Source organism: Hippocampus bargibanti, linkage group LG04, assembly GCF_051943395.1.
Source record: "Hippocampus bargibanti isolate YZ-2025 linkage group LG04, ASM5194339v1, whole genome shotgun sequence".
NCBI lineage: Eukaryota > Metazoa > Chordata > Actinopteri > Syngnathiformes > Syngnathidae > Hippocampus > Hippocampus bargibanti.
In genome coordinates, this window is record NC_142737.1 from 11,244,478 (window position 1) to 11,256,643 (window position 12,166).

Here is a 12,166-nt window from a genome sequence, read left to right on the forward strand (position 1 = left end):
AAAACAACTCAACTTTATTTGTATTGTGTCAGTTCATGACAACGTCACATAACCTTGGCATGCAATCTAACAATAGTACCTTGGAGATTGAGTGGATTGGATTGGATATGCCTTTATTAGTCTCACAGTGGAGAAATTTACATGTGTTTACATGGAGTGGTAGATCGCGATCGACGTACTGAGCACCCCTCCTAAATTTTAGGCTTAGGTTTTGGGAGGTAAACCAGCACAGAGAAATTACCGTAGTACTGGTGGGATATGAACAGGACACGAAACTGCAGCCATGTGCGAAAAGAGTTAAAAGAAAACACGAATAACAACAAAGTAGAAATGTTTCTCGTAAACAATGTTTTATTGCATTGTAAGTCACCGGATCAGTCATGTTAACGAGTGCACATTTGCATAACTGTAAAAATCAGTGATTATATATTCTATATAGGAGTAAGCAATATTTTTGACATGAAAAATCTCAAACGGAATACTACTCATGTGCTGCAAAAAACGACGAAAACCAAAAATTAATCAAGTAGTACCTTGACATAAGCAGTTGAATGTTGTTTTGTGACCATGCTAGTGAGTATTGTAACATGCTGTCAGCTGGTTGTGTTCAAATATAAGTTGTGTAATGGTTTATAACAAACATGGCATGACTGTATATGCTAGTTTTATCAGTCTGCGATGTTTGGTTGAATACACTTTTTTTTAAATGTTTTGTTTTAGAGCAGACTTGGGAAAACTATTTAATACCTGCTGCTTGTTGTGAACTTCGCCTCCCCATCTTGCATTTGTAACTCAAATTTGCATTTGAGGAAAAAAAACATGGGCAATTAAGTTTGTATCTTCACAACTTGGGAAGTATGGTCATGTTAAAGTCGAGGTATCACTGCATTGTAAATAAGCTTTTGCTGAGCATGAGCCTTTGTTGTTTAGACACTGACATCATATTCCTTATAAATGAAAGAGAAGTAAAAAGCACGAAAGAACCATGTTTGTGTGTAATGTTATTGTTTTTATAGCAGCCTCAGAAATTTGCATAGATGTACAAGGTGACAAGGTTAGGCAGGAAAATTACCCCTGTGATCATACTGTATAGTGTGTGTGACTTCAACAGAAATAAAGAAATCACAATTTAGAGGTAAAAGCGCTCAGAAGAGTGCTGCAATGGAGGAGTATCATTAAGACTGAACAAAAAACCTGTTGGTAAACACGAGTGTGACAGTACTTCCTATATTATGTGACAGCCTCACAAATCATACTGTATACCATAAACAGACTAACAGGAATCCACCAATGAATTCTAATTCACTGTAAAGACACAAGATAGACATTAAAAGAATCACAAAATTAAAAAGTCAGATAATGACGGGGTATATGAAGGAAACATGGAGGAGAAGGCAACTGGGGGATCCTGAAAAGTTGTATTGGGTGACCTCACGGGGTGTGTATGTGTGTGTTTTTTCACTCATCGGATTTCAATTTCATTTGTGCCTGCATCCGAGCGATCATCTCCTGCATGCGTCTCAGCTAAAAGAAAGTCAAAGAGAAAAATAAAATGATGATGATTAAGAGGAGGTAAAGGGAATAAATATACCATATTTTCATGTGTATAACACGCACCGGAGTGTAAGGCGAACCCCCACTGAATGTAGTGTATTTTGAAACTATTTCCATATTTAAGGCACACCGGACTATAAGGTATAACTTCACACATAAGGCGCACCTGCATATAAGGCGCAGGGTAATTTTTTGATGAAAATCAAGGCTTTTGGGTGCGGAAAATACGGTAAACAAAAAAAAAAAAATCATGAAAAAAAGAATTTTTGTTAGACCACAACCATACCAGGTCTCAGGCACACTAGGCCACCCCTGGCATCCAACCAAACTTATTTTCCGGTGTATAAGGCACGCCGGAGTATAAGGTGCACCCTCAATAAATCCTTTCAAACTTTTGACATATATAAGGTGCACCGGACTATAAGGTGCATCTTCAATGAATGAAAAAAGTATTCCAAATATAATATATAAATACGTTAAAAGTTCCACAAATATAAGGCACATCACATTATAGGGTGCCACAGTAGGGGATGGGGTTACGCACTACTTCTTCTACAGTGGGAAATGGACAGTAGTTGTGAGACCTGTTGTGGTTCAACAGGACTTCATATATAAGGCGCACCCGCGCATAAGGCGCAGGTCCATCTTTTGAAGAAAATTAAGGCTTTTGTGTGCGCCTTATACACGGGAAAGTACAGTAATTTCGAAAAAGTAAGCATCCAAACAGAGCTCCTGGGTTATCTGCTCCCATCTTGTGATGAGAAAGGAGAACTACACATTGGACACGTTGGATTTATTTAATTTTGTTGTTTGTTTTTATCAGTAACAACTAAAACCAATTCATTCGTCATATCCTCTTTTTAAACTTTAACTTCAAGGTGAAATTAGAGCTAGACAAATATTCTCATTAAGTACAAATACAACATATTTCCGATTCGATTAAATCAAAGGCACTTTCAAGTAGAAGTGTTGCCTGGAATGCAAAATGACATGTATTCATGGTTTGTATTGTTCTGATTTTCTTTCGTTCATAAAAAAAAAAAAAATCACACATAAAAGTACCACAAACTAAACAAATAATATTGTATTTCAAGAAAGGCCATTGTCTGTGAGCTTTTTGTCTCTTATTCCAAATGGAGGTCATTCCCACCATAAAAGTGGGCCAGGACATCCGGATAGGAAGTAGGGGGTCATATACTGCCCGACATATATAATTTTGTTGACATTACGCTCTGATTGCAGCTGCCCACTCCAGATTGTAACGCAAACAGGATCATCAAGGATCATTAGGAAGCCAACTGTGGCCAAATTATGTGCATGGGCCGCATGGGCCAAACGTGTAAACAATACATACACAAGAAACTCATTTGATGACTACGCGTGTGTGTGTGAGTGTACCTCGGCCTCTTTCTGTAGCAGTATCTGATCTTTATCCATCACATCCTCATCCACAGATCTACGGGGAACCAAACATTTCAGGATTAAAAGGTGGAAGCAAGTTGCAGCTGCACAGAGTGAAGTGACGTAAAAGGAATTTTTACCTCCCGGCTCTCTTCAACCTCTCTGAGCGGAAGTTCTCGTAATGCAGATCCTGCGTCACCTCCTGTAGATCTTGCATGTGCGTCCTGAAAGAGGCGCAGGACACCGGTGGTTAGGTTTTCTCAAGCGTGTGTGTGTGTGTGGGGAGGGGGTGGGGGGAGGAGGTGTATAAGTGCTCTTGGGGCAAATTTCTGAAGTCAATGGAAGAAAGTTTATAGTTTTTTTTGGTACTCACACGAGCATGGTGCGTAGCTTGAGGAAGTCATTGTGTTCTGGGTTCTCCACCTCCACGACGCCCCAGGGGTACAGGCGACCGCGGATCTTTTTGCCTTTGACCTCAATCAGCTGGTTGGAGCCAATCACAGCAAAAGGAACGCTGGCCTAAACAGAGGAAACGCGGATGGGTACATCTGAAATAAATGTGGGCATCCATCCATCTTTTGTGTTGTCTATGCTTTCCTGATTTTTTTGTTTTGAGTTCTTTTCAGAGTTTTTGTACACAAAGAAATGCTTTTTGGGGGAAAAGTTGGTTTGTAATTAAAAAAATCTCCATCCATTCATCCATCCATCCATCAATCCATCCATCCATCCATCCATCCATCCATCCACCCATCCATCCCTCTATCCATTCATCCATTAATTCATATCCACCCAAGCCCATCCATCCTTCCGTCCTTCTTTTGTGTTGTCTATGTTTTCCAGCTTTTTTTTGTTTTTAGGCCTTTTCAGAGTTTTTATATACAAAGATTTTTTTTTTTTTTTTTTTTTTGGGGGGGGGGTAAAGTTGGTTTGTAATAAAAAAATCCATTCATCCATCCACCCACATACCCATCAACCTGCGAGACACTGTGACCGACAGACGCATGTGTTATATTTCATAGCGCAATTTTATTAACAAAATTTTACATGTAAATATGAATACTTTTAACAAGTTACAACATATTTCTAGCAATAATCAAGTATGTTCTTTGTTGTAGAGCATTGTGTTTTTTGCTGTGGACAACAGCAAAAAAATATCATTTGAATTTATGTTCTTACGATGTATAATGTTGATAAAAAAATATGAATGATATGACTTCAAAAAAAACAAAACAGTATGTTTAATTTAACTGATTTCAAAATAAATTCCACTTGACTGGAACTTGTGTTCTTTTTTGTTTCTTCTCGAGACTTTTCGCACTGACTTGTTTTGTTGGTAGTCGACTTCGCTTTTTACGAGTAGTGATATTTGTTGTAATTAACATCATCGCTAATATTTAATGACGAGAAAACGAATCGAAAATATCTCAAAATAATATATAACTATTTTTGGGTTCCCCGTACAAACTTTCTTGTATGCCGTACACATCTAAAAATGTGCAAAAATCAAACAGAATATGAAAAAATACGGCCGGTTGACGGATATACTGAAGGTCAATATTATCACCAGCAGGTGGAGACACAGTTACAGCGTGGACTACTCACCTTGAGGACTCTGGTCTGCTCCTTGAACTCTTCATCCTCATCGGAGTCAGCATCGGGAAGCTGATAGATTCGAATTCCGTGCTCTGCGATCTCATCCAGGATCTGAAATGCAGAAAAAAGGCGAGCCGGCCGGGGTCATGACCATTTTGCAAACACTCCCTTTTCTCCAAGCCTCTATGATCCTGAGTCAGATCAGAAAAAAAAAGTTTCATAAAACTAATACTCTACGGAGCACCTACACATCCACAGTGAAACAGAAGTCTTTGTTTCAAACCCGCTGGCCCTTGTGCCGAAAATACAGCTGCAGTCGAGAGCCATAAACAGAGAAGAAGAAAGCCTCACAAGAGCAGAAAGTGGGTGGGAGCACGTATGCATGTTGTTGCGGCAGCACACTTAATTAAAACCCCCGTGGAGGACACGAGTGTGGGGGAAAGAAAAGAGGTGGAAGGTGAAAAATAAGTCGCCCGTGTGTGCCTTGTCAAATCAAAAACAATTCACAAAAGAGTCAACTCCTCATACTTTTCTATTCCAAGACCGCCGAGTTCTAAGACGTCTTAACACAAAAGCGGCTTTTCTTTTATCCTAACCATGAAACACATGTAAGTATTTATTATTTTAAACATCAAGGCACCATTTTGGCTTTTGTACTCAAGGAAGCATATTGTATTGTTATGTAACGGAGCCAAGAAATGTCAAACCTTGTTTACCTGACTTTTGGGGACACTTTCATGTAAGGGTATATCGAGTATAAAGGGACAGCGGTGAGTCAGCTCCCATCTTGGGAAGTGACAGCGGCTTTTGCTAAGAGGAGCAGCTCCTGTTTGCACATTTGTTATGGCTAAAGCTTGTTTTCTCAGTGAGGCACATGTGGACTGCGTACGTGTGTCTGTGTGAGAGAAAGAGAGAAAGAGAGAGAGAGAGAGACAGAGAGAGAGAGAGAGAGAGAGAGAGAAGGGGGGAGATAACAAAGGGGGAGAGAATGAGAGAAAGGGAGGAAGAGAGAGGGAAAGAGAGAAAGAAAAAGAGAGAAAGAGAGACAGAGAGATAGAGAAAGCAAGAAAGAGAGAACAAGAGAAAGAGAGAAAGAACGAGAGAGAGACAGACAGACAGAGACATAGAGAAAGAAGAGAAAGCAAGAAAGAGAGAAAGAGATGGAAAGAGAAAGATGGAGAGGAGAGAGAGGGGGAAAGAAAGATAAAACGGGGGAGAGAGAAAGAGAGAGACAGAGAAAGAGAGACAGAGAGAACGAGACAAAGAGAGAAAGAGAGAGAAAAAGAGAGAGAGAAAGAGATGGAGAGAAGGAGGGGGGAAGATAATAAAGAGGGAGAGAATGAGAGAAAGGGAGAGAGAGGGAAAGAGAAAGAGACAGAGAAATAAAAAGAGAAATAGAAAGAGAAATAGACAGACAAGGGGAGACATACAAAGGGGGAGTGAGAGAGAAAGAGAGAGAGCAAGAGAGAGAGAGAGACAAAGACAGAGGGAGAGAGAAAGAGGGAAAGAGAGAGAGAGAGAGAGAGAGAGAGAGAGAGAGAGAGAGAGAGAGAGAGAGAGAGAGAGAGAGAGGGTGGGCCAGGTATTGTTGCACCGCAGATGTAAAAACAAACACGCTTTTGAGTGCGTGACACAAAACCGGAGGCTTCTTCTCAACGACATGGAAAGCGATTTTGGGTCACGCTGCGACTGGACAGGTTTTCGGGAAGGTCTGCCATCAGCGAAAAAACAAACATGTTTGACACAATGGCGGGAAACAAAGAAACAAATAACAAAGCAACAGTTACAGTGGTGGTGTGGTTTTTCTTGGGGGTATGATTGGACTCATTAGTCTTCTTGACAAGGATCGGAGTCAAACAATTCAACGAACAATGGAATAGTAATTGCTTTGACTGAAAGAAAAGGAAAACAGAAATACACTGCAGTAGAGTGAATCATCATGGATTCATGAATCAAGGAAGTGTGTTTTTAGGGGATAGAATCTCCGTTGGCCATGTGGATTGTCAACTACAGCGATCAGATCATTAGCACCACCCTTCCCACTCTCGAGGACTTGCACACAACAAGAATCAAGGAAAATCCTACTGGACCTTTCGCACCATGCCCACCACCTTTTGTAGCTACTCCCCTCAGGCCGATCCATGCGCATCAAATCCGGCAGCCATTTAAACAGCTTCTTCCCCCGTCGCCATTAACTCTAAACAGTTACCCAAATATGTATAAGTGTAGTGCCTCTGCAATTTTGCACAACGCTGTGGAACAGCATCCCGTTATAATCATTGTAGCTCCAGCTCTGTACTCACTTGAACCACTGTCTGATACTTTGCACATTGTCTCACAGTTGTTCCTGAGACGTACCACTTACATTAAGGATCAGAATCAGAATCAGAATCAGAATCATCTTTATTGCCAAGTATGTAGAACACACAAGGAATTTGTTTCCGGTAGAACACGCTGTACTAGTATCGTCGTCAAAAAAACTGCTAAGTGGCACTATACAGTTCCATTTTGGCTACTGTTGAAAGAGTTCAAAGAGTTAATGGCTTGGGGTAAGAAGCTGTTTAAATGTCTGCTGGATTTGGTGCGCATGGATCGGTAGCGGCTGCCTGAGGGGAGTAGCTGGAAAAGGTGGTGGGTGGGGTGCGGAGGGTCCAGTAGGATTTTCCGCGCCCTAGTTTGGATTCTTGCAGTGTGCAAGTCCTCGACAGTATTCCGTCCATTTTCGATTAGATTAGCCTTTATTAGTGTCCTCCATAGTTATTTGTCATGTCCTTTACTAATGCAGCGTGTTTGACATACTTGATGATTCTAATTCTGAAAACACCACCCCAGACAGGAATAGGCAAAGAAATTGGACCAGCAGTTCTCAACTGTAGCCTTAACACATTTGCAGACGCTCCCCAACTTATGAACATTCGAGTTACGAAAAACGGTACATACTAACATTTTTGCGGGTACTGTATGTCCAAAAACATTCGGACAGAGATGCTGTAAGTTAAGTTTTGTATAGGGCGCCTTTTTCCGGCTGAGCTTGCTTGTGATTGGCTGCGTACTGTGCTTCACGCAAATGCATGAGAACAGATACATTAGATGTTTCAAAGGCTGGATGTTTATGCGACCAACACCAAGGCTGATCAATCAGCGCCCGGCTATGATGAAGTGTTGCCAACAAGTTCAGGCCCCTATCCGCCAAGCTCGCTTACGATTGGCTGCGTAGAGTATGAGGGTGGGGAATAAATCCCTCTTCCCAGTTGACGCTGCAGGAGGATGTGATGCATAACAAAAAGTAATGGCTGCTGGCATGTAATTGCTGAATTACATGCCAGCAGCTTTAGTAATGGCTTATTGAAGACCCAATGATATATGTCGTCGTACTACAGTAGGTGGGAATGTACTTTACAACTGTTAGAGCATCTGTGTTTTATACTTACTATAGTGTTTGCTTTCAACAGACATTCCATACAAAATATAGCACTGAAGCAACTTGCAAACAAATTCACCTTACGAACGACCGCTCTGAACATATCTTGTTCGTAAAGTGGGGAGTGTCTGTATTTTGAAGGGTAAAAAATGAGAAGGAATTGACATGACTGATGTTGGGGGATTGATGGACGAGAGGAGCACATTTGTGGTTGTTTACGGGATAATGATCTGTCCTCAGCGTGACACCTACACGATAATCATAAACAGGTGCCGGAATGACGGCCTGCCTTGTTGACTCCTGCAGTTTTGCTTCATCCCGTTCGTTGGCTTCAGCGCACTCTTCTCCTTGTAGTTTTGTATTTTTGTTGGCACCGAGAGCTATCTTGATTTTATGACCATCCTGTACGGCTAGAAGACACCACCTTCCCCCCCACACACTCACTCCGAGCTGTTATGCTTGGCAAAGTAACGCAACTCAGTGTCGTCATGGCGGCGAACAATACCCCTCGAGAGTCAACCTCAAAATTAATTGGAAAAGGAAACCTGGGCTTCTGGTTAACACTTTACCTTCAAATGAAGCATTGTGTCTGGAAAAATATCCATAAGGGCATCATGAGAAATATTAAGGGTGGAGACTGATATTTTATGAAGATTTAATTCAAGTCCTGTAAACCAAAGACATAAAACAGGTTACTTATGAATTACTCACAGCGAAAGGAATGCGGTGGAGTTGCACAACAGGTCAACGGCCAAATTTGCCATAAAAACTCACCGTTAAAGCGATCGACTATTTAATTCTGTGTACCTCGAGAAAAGAATACAGTGAGACCTCAACTTACAAACACCTTATCTTACAAACTTTTCGTCTTACAAATGCCAAATTTCTGAAAATTAAACCTTATAATAAGCATTATTTTCATAATACACACCCACCACGGCTGGTGGAGTGATCTTCGGCGGAAGCACACGACCGAACAGCACTAGAGGTTAAGTTAACAACAGTCCTTATGGAAGGTGACTCTGCTTCCATAAGCCATCAACGACCATCAAAAAGGTAAATGAAACTTTATTTTACAGCACAGTTTATTTATTTAATTAAAGCCCTCATGTAATGTGCCTCTCTTTCCCAACAGCAATTCCCTTTGACCTCCAACGCCATTCCATCAAGCCATCAATGACCATCACAAATGTAAATAAAGTTACTGTATGATACAATGCAGTGTATTTCTTTCATTACAATACAATAGCACATTTATTATACATAGAATAAGGTATGTTGTGTGTAGTTTTAAGGCTTATTTAGTTGAAAAGTATATTTTATGGAAACCGGGGAACGGATTATTCCCATTTTAATGGTTTCCTATGGGAATTTTTTTTTTAGATACACACTTAAGCCAATTAAGTTCGTAAGTTGAGGTCTCACTGTATTTGTTTTCCTTCTCACAAGTCAAGCCACAAAAAAACACCACTAAGGCATTCTGGGGGATTACAGAATAACTGACAACAAAGAAAAGAGTGTGATTAATAGTCGCATTACACCCCTCTGCTCCCACCTACACACATAACAGCAAATGGTTGAAATTGCCGTTTTTGAAGACACAGGCAAGCCTCCTTTGGCCCGGCTGACCACTAGGAACAATACTTGGAAGTAGGAACGAGCCCGGGAGCACTCTTAGGAAATCAACAACATTGAGAGCGAGAGAAGGAAAAAAAATGGACTTGAAGAGTTACAACCTTCACTAATTACTCTCTGCAAAAGTACAGAATAGCTCTTCGTCTGCCTCCAAATGCACTTGCTCCTGAGGAATGTGCAACACAAAAGAGGAAAGGGGCAAGAAAAACATTACAGAAAAGGAGAGTTGAAGTAACATTTATGTAACCTCTGAGTTGCCCTGCCAGCTTTTGCAAAATGCCGCAGGGTCAGAAGCTACGCATCACTTTTTTAGCATGTACCGTCGTGATAAAAATCAATTTCTTTTGAGGTTATTATTTCAGGAGGATAATAGCTGTATGCCGCCTTGAGCGAAATGTGTGAATATGGAGTCTTGAAAACTACAGAGGTAAAAAAGAAAAAGCAAGAGAAAGAATGTACTATTTTCATATGAATCACATTTCACTGATTCATAACAACGGAGAGGCATTTACACTGTAAGATGAACTACCCGTGAAAAAAAATTGAATACGAATAAAAAGACTTTCTGTCCACAATGTCGGTTTGCTATTTGCATTTTATTATGCACTACAGCGATGGCGTCAAATCAGTTGAACTAATATTTTTCAATATTGCCTCGGTTTGAATATTGCGACAATAACAATAAAAGCTTTTGAGTGTAAAAATATAGATTTAAGTGATTCTCTCATGGATTGTGAGCGGAAGGAAACACGTTGGTGGTCATCCAAGTTTAGGAATCTTACACTTAAACTATATATTGGATTGGATGTTATTAGTGTCACAGTGGAGAAATGTAAATTTCAAAGCAGCAAAATGATGAAAGTAAGTAGAAAGGAAAGAAAGAAGTAGAAAAACAAAATACAGCAGCTGCTGTAAAGGCCGCCACTTTCCCGGTGCCATCTTGAAGTCAAAACAACAAAAACTAAATAACCAATAATGTGACACACACAAAAGACAAAGACAATCAAATCTTGAGTACTTTCTTCAACCCCTTTGTTGCATAAAACAGTTCTAGACGAAAGAGGAGAGGATAAAGGCATCCTTTTCACCAGTGGATCAGGGACGTTATGGTAAAATGTGCACATCTGCTGCAAGCTAAATGTTGAAAGCAAACACGAAGCTGTAGCATCCATTCACGAAAAGAGACTGTCTCACATCTCCTGTCCCACATAAATCCGCTTCAATTCCAAGCCGCGACAGTTCCACATATCCACATATAGTATATATTTATATATACCGTATTATATAAACAGAATCGTGTATTTAGAACATGTGTGTCATATCAATGAGTGTATGACGAGCACCCTGTGAAAAGGCCAGAGGCGTCAACAGTACTCTTGGGTCATTTCATATCTGTACTCTACATCCATCCTTTTCCTATACTGCTTATCCTGTTCAGGGTCATGGAGTGTCCCCTGACTTTGGGTGATTGACAGATCGCACCCTGGACTACATCACCAGTCCGTTGCAGGGCACATATAGAGACAGACAACTATTCAGTATAGTATTCACTCCGTCATTGAGTGGACCCAAAAGTCCTTTCTGTGTTTTATTTTTGTATTAATTCATCTACATATCTATTTATTTCTTTTTATCCATCCATTTATCCATGTATCCAACCATCCACCAATTTAACTCATTCACGAATTTATTCGGGAATTGAAAATATGACATAGTCCGCCTTTCCCAAATTTGTTTGGGTTTTGGTTTTTCTTGTTTGGGTGCCGATAAAGCGCTGACCATGACATCTGGCAGTGTTTTTCCTTTCTACAAGGGGGCAGCATTTCCATGTTAGCGCTTTGTCCTAGCTTCAGCTGTTGTTAAAGCCCTATATAAACCAATATGTATGTATTGCATTGTATTTTGGACATCCGCCCTCATTTCAAGCTCATATAACTCCAGACCTATATAATTTAGTAATTGACGATTTTTTTTCTAAAGAAAGAAGAGAGTCTAAGGTTTATTACGCTGCATTGAATGTTTATGTTGTCCTAAAACTGAATATTCTGTGGGTCCTGGAATTTGAGTGACAATGACAAAAACCCTGCCATCACTGAAGTGGATACATTTTTCTCAAGTCTGGCAGTGAATGAGTTAACTAATTCATAAATTAGTTGATTAATTTATTCATTAATTTAATAGTTTGAGGTGTCCAAAAATCAAAATAGTTAGTTTTTCACAAAAAGCTAAAAGCTAATGTTCTCCCCATGAAAAACGTTGCATTTTTAGTGTGAAATACAAGGGGGGCGGGGGGGGGGGGGAAGATATAACTCAGTTTCACTTTTAGTTCAAAATTGTCCCATGTCGTCAGCCCTTGGGATACACAAAATGTGTTTGCCTGTAACCAGGAAACAATAGTCAGGCAAAAGGTTGTCCCCCAGGAGTCTTTCGGAGGATGAAGAGGCCTCAACAATACCCGATGATGAGCGAGTAGCCACGTCTCTCGCATAACCGGCCGCCACCTCACTCTCTTGATCTCCTGTAATCTGGCGTCAAGTCTTGGGAAAAACAGTGCAGGGGAGG

At 40.4% G+C, this 12,166-nt stretch overlaps 2 protein-coding genes across 2 annotated transcripts in view; both read right to left on the reverse strand.

Moving 5' to 3' along the window:
* Positions 1 to 333: 333 nt before the first annotated feature.
* The window catches only part of LOC148898973 (septin-2), a 35,733-nt gene continuing 23,900 nt past the window's right edge, over positions 334 to 12,166 (reverse strand). Inside the window, exons 10-14 of the mRNA XM_088994007.1 lie at positions 4,558 to 4,659; positions 3,329 to 3,474; positions 3,096 to 3,179; positions 2,953 to 3,010; positions 334 to 1,524 (exon numbers count right to left, since the gene is read on the reverse strand). Coding sequence (XP_088850133.1) covers positions 1,459 to 1,524; positions 2,953 to 3,010; positions 3,096 to 3,179; positions 3,329 to 3,474; positions 4,558 to 4,659 — 456 coding nt within the window. The 3' untranslated portion in view covers positions 334 to 1,458. The remainder of the gene's footprint in view (positions 1,525 to 2,952; positions 3,011 to 3,095; positions 3,180 to 3,328; positions 3,475 to 4,557; positions 4,660 to 12,166) is intronic.
* LOC148898974 (uncharacterized) lies at positions 4,668 to 8,459 on the reverse strand. Its single transcript, XM_088993648.1, has 3 exons — positions 8,414 to 8,459; positions 5,265 to 6,196; positions 4,668 to 4,858 (listed from the first exon to the last, which is right to left on the reverse strand). Exons 1-3 carry the CDS (start codon positions 8,457 to 8,459, stop codon positions 4,826 to 4,828), a joined length of 1,011 nt encoding a protein of 336 aa, XP_088849774.1. The 3' UTR covers positions 4,668 to 4,825.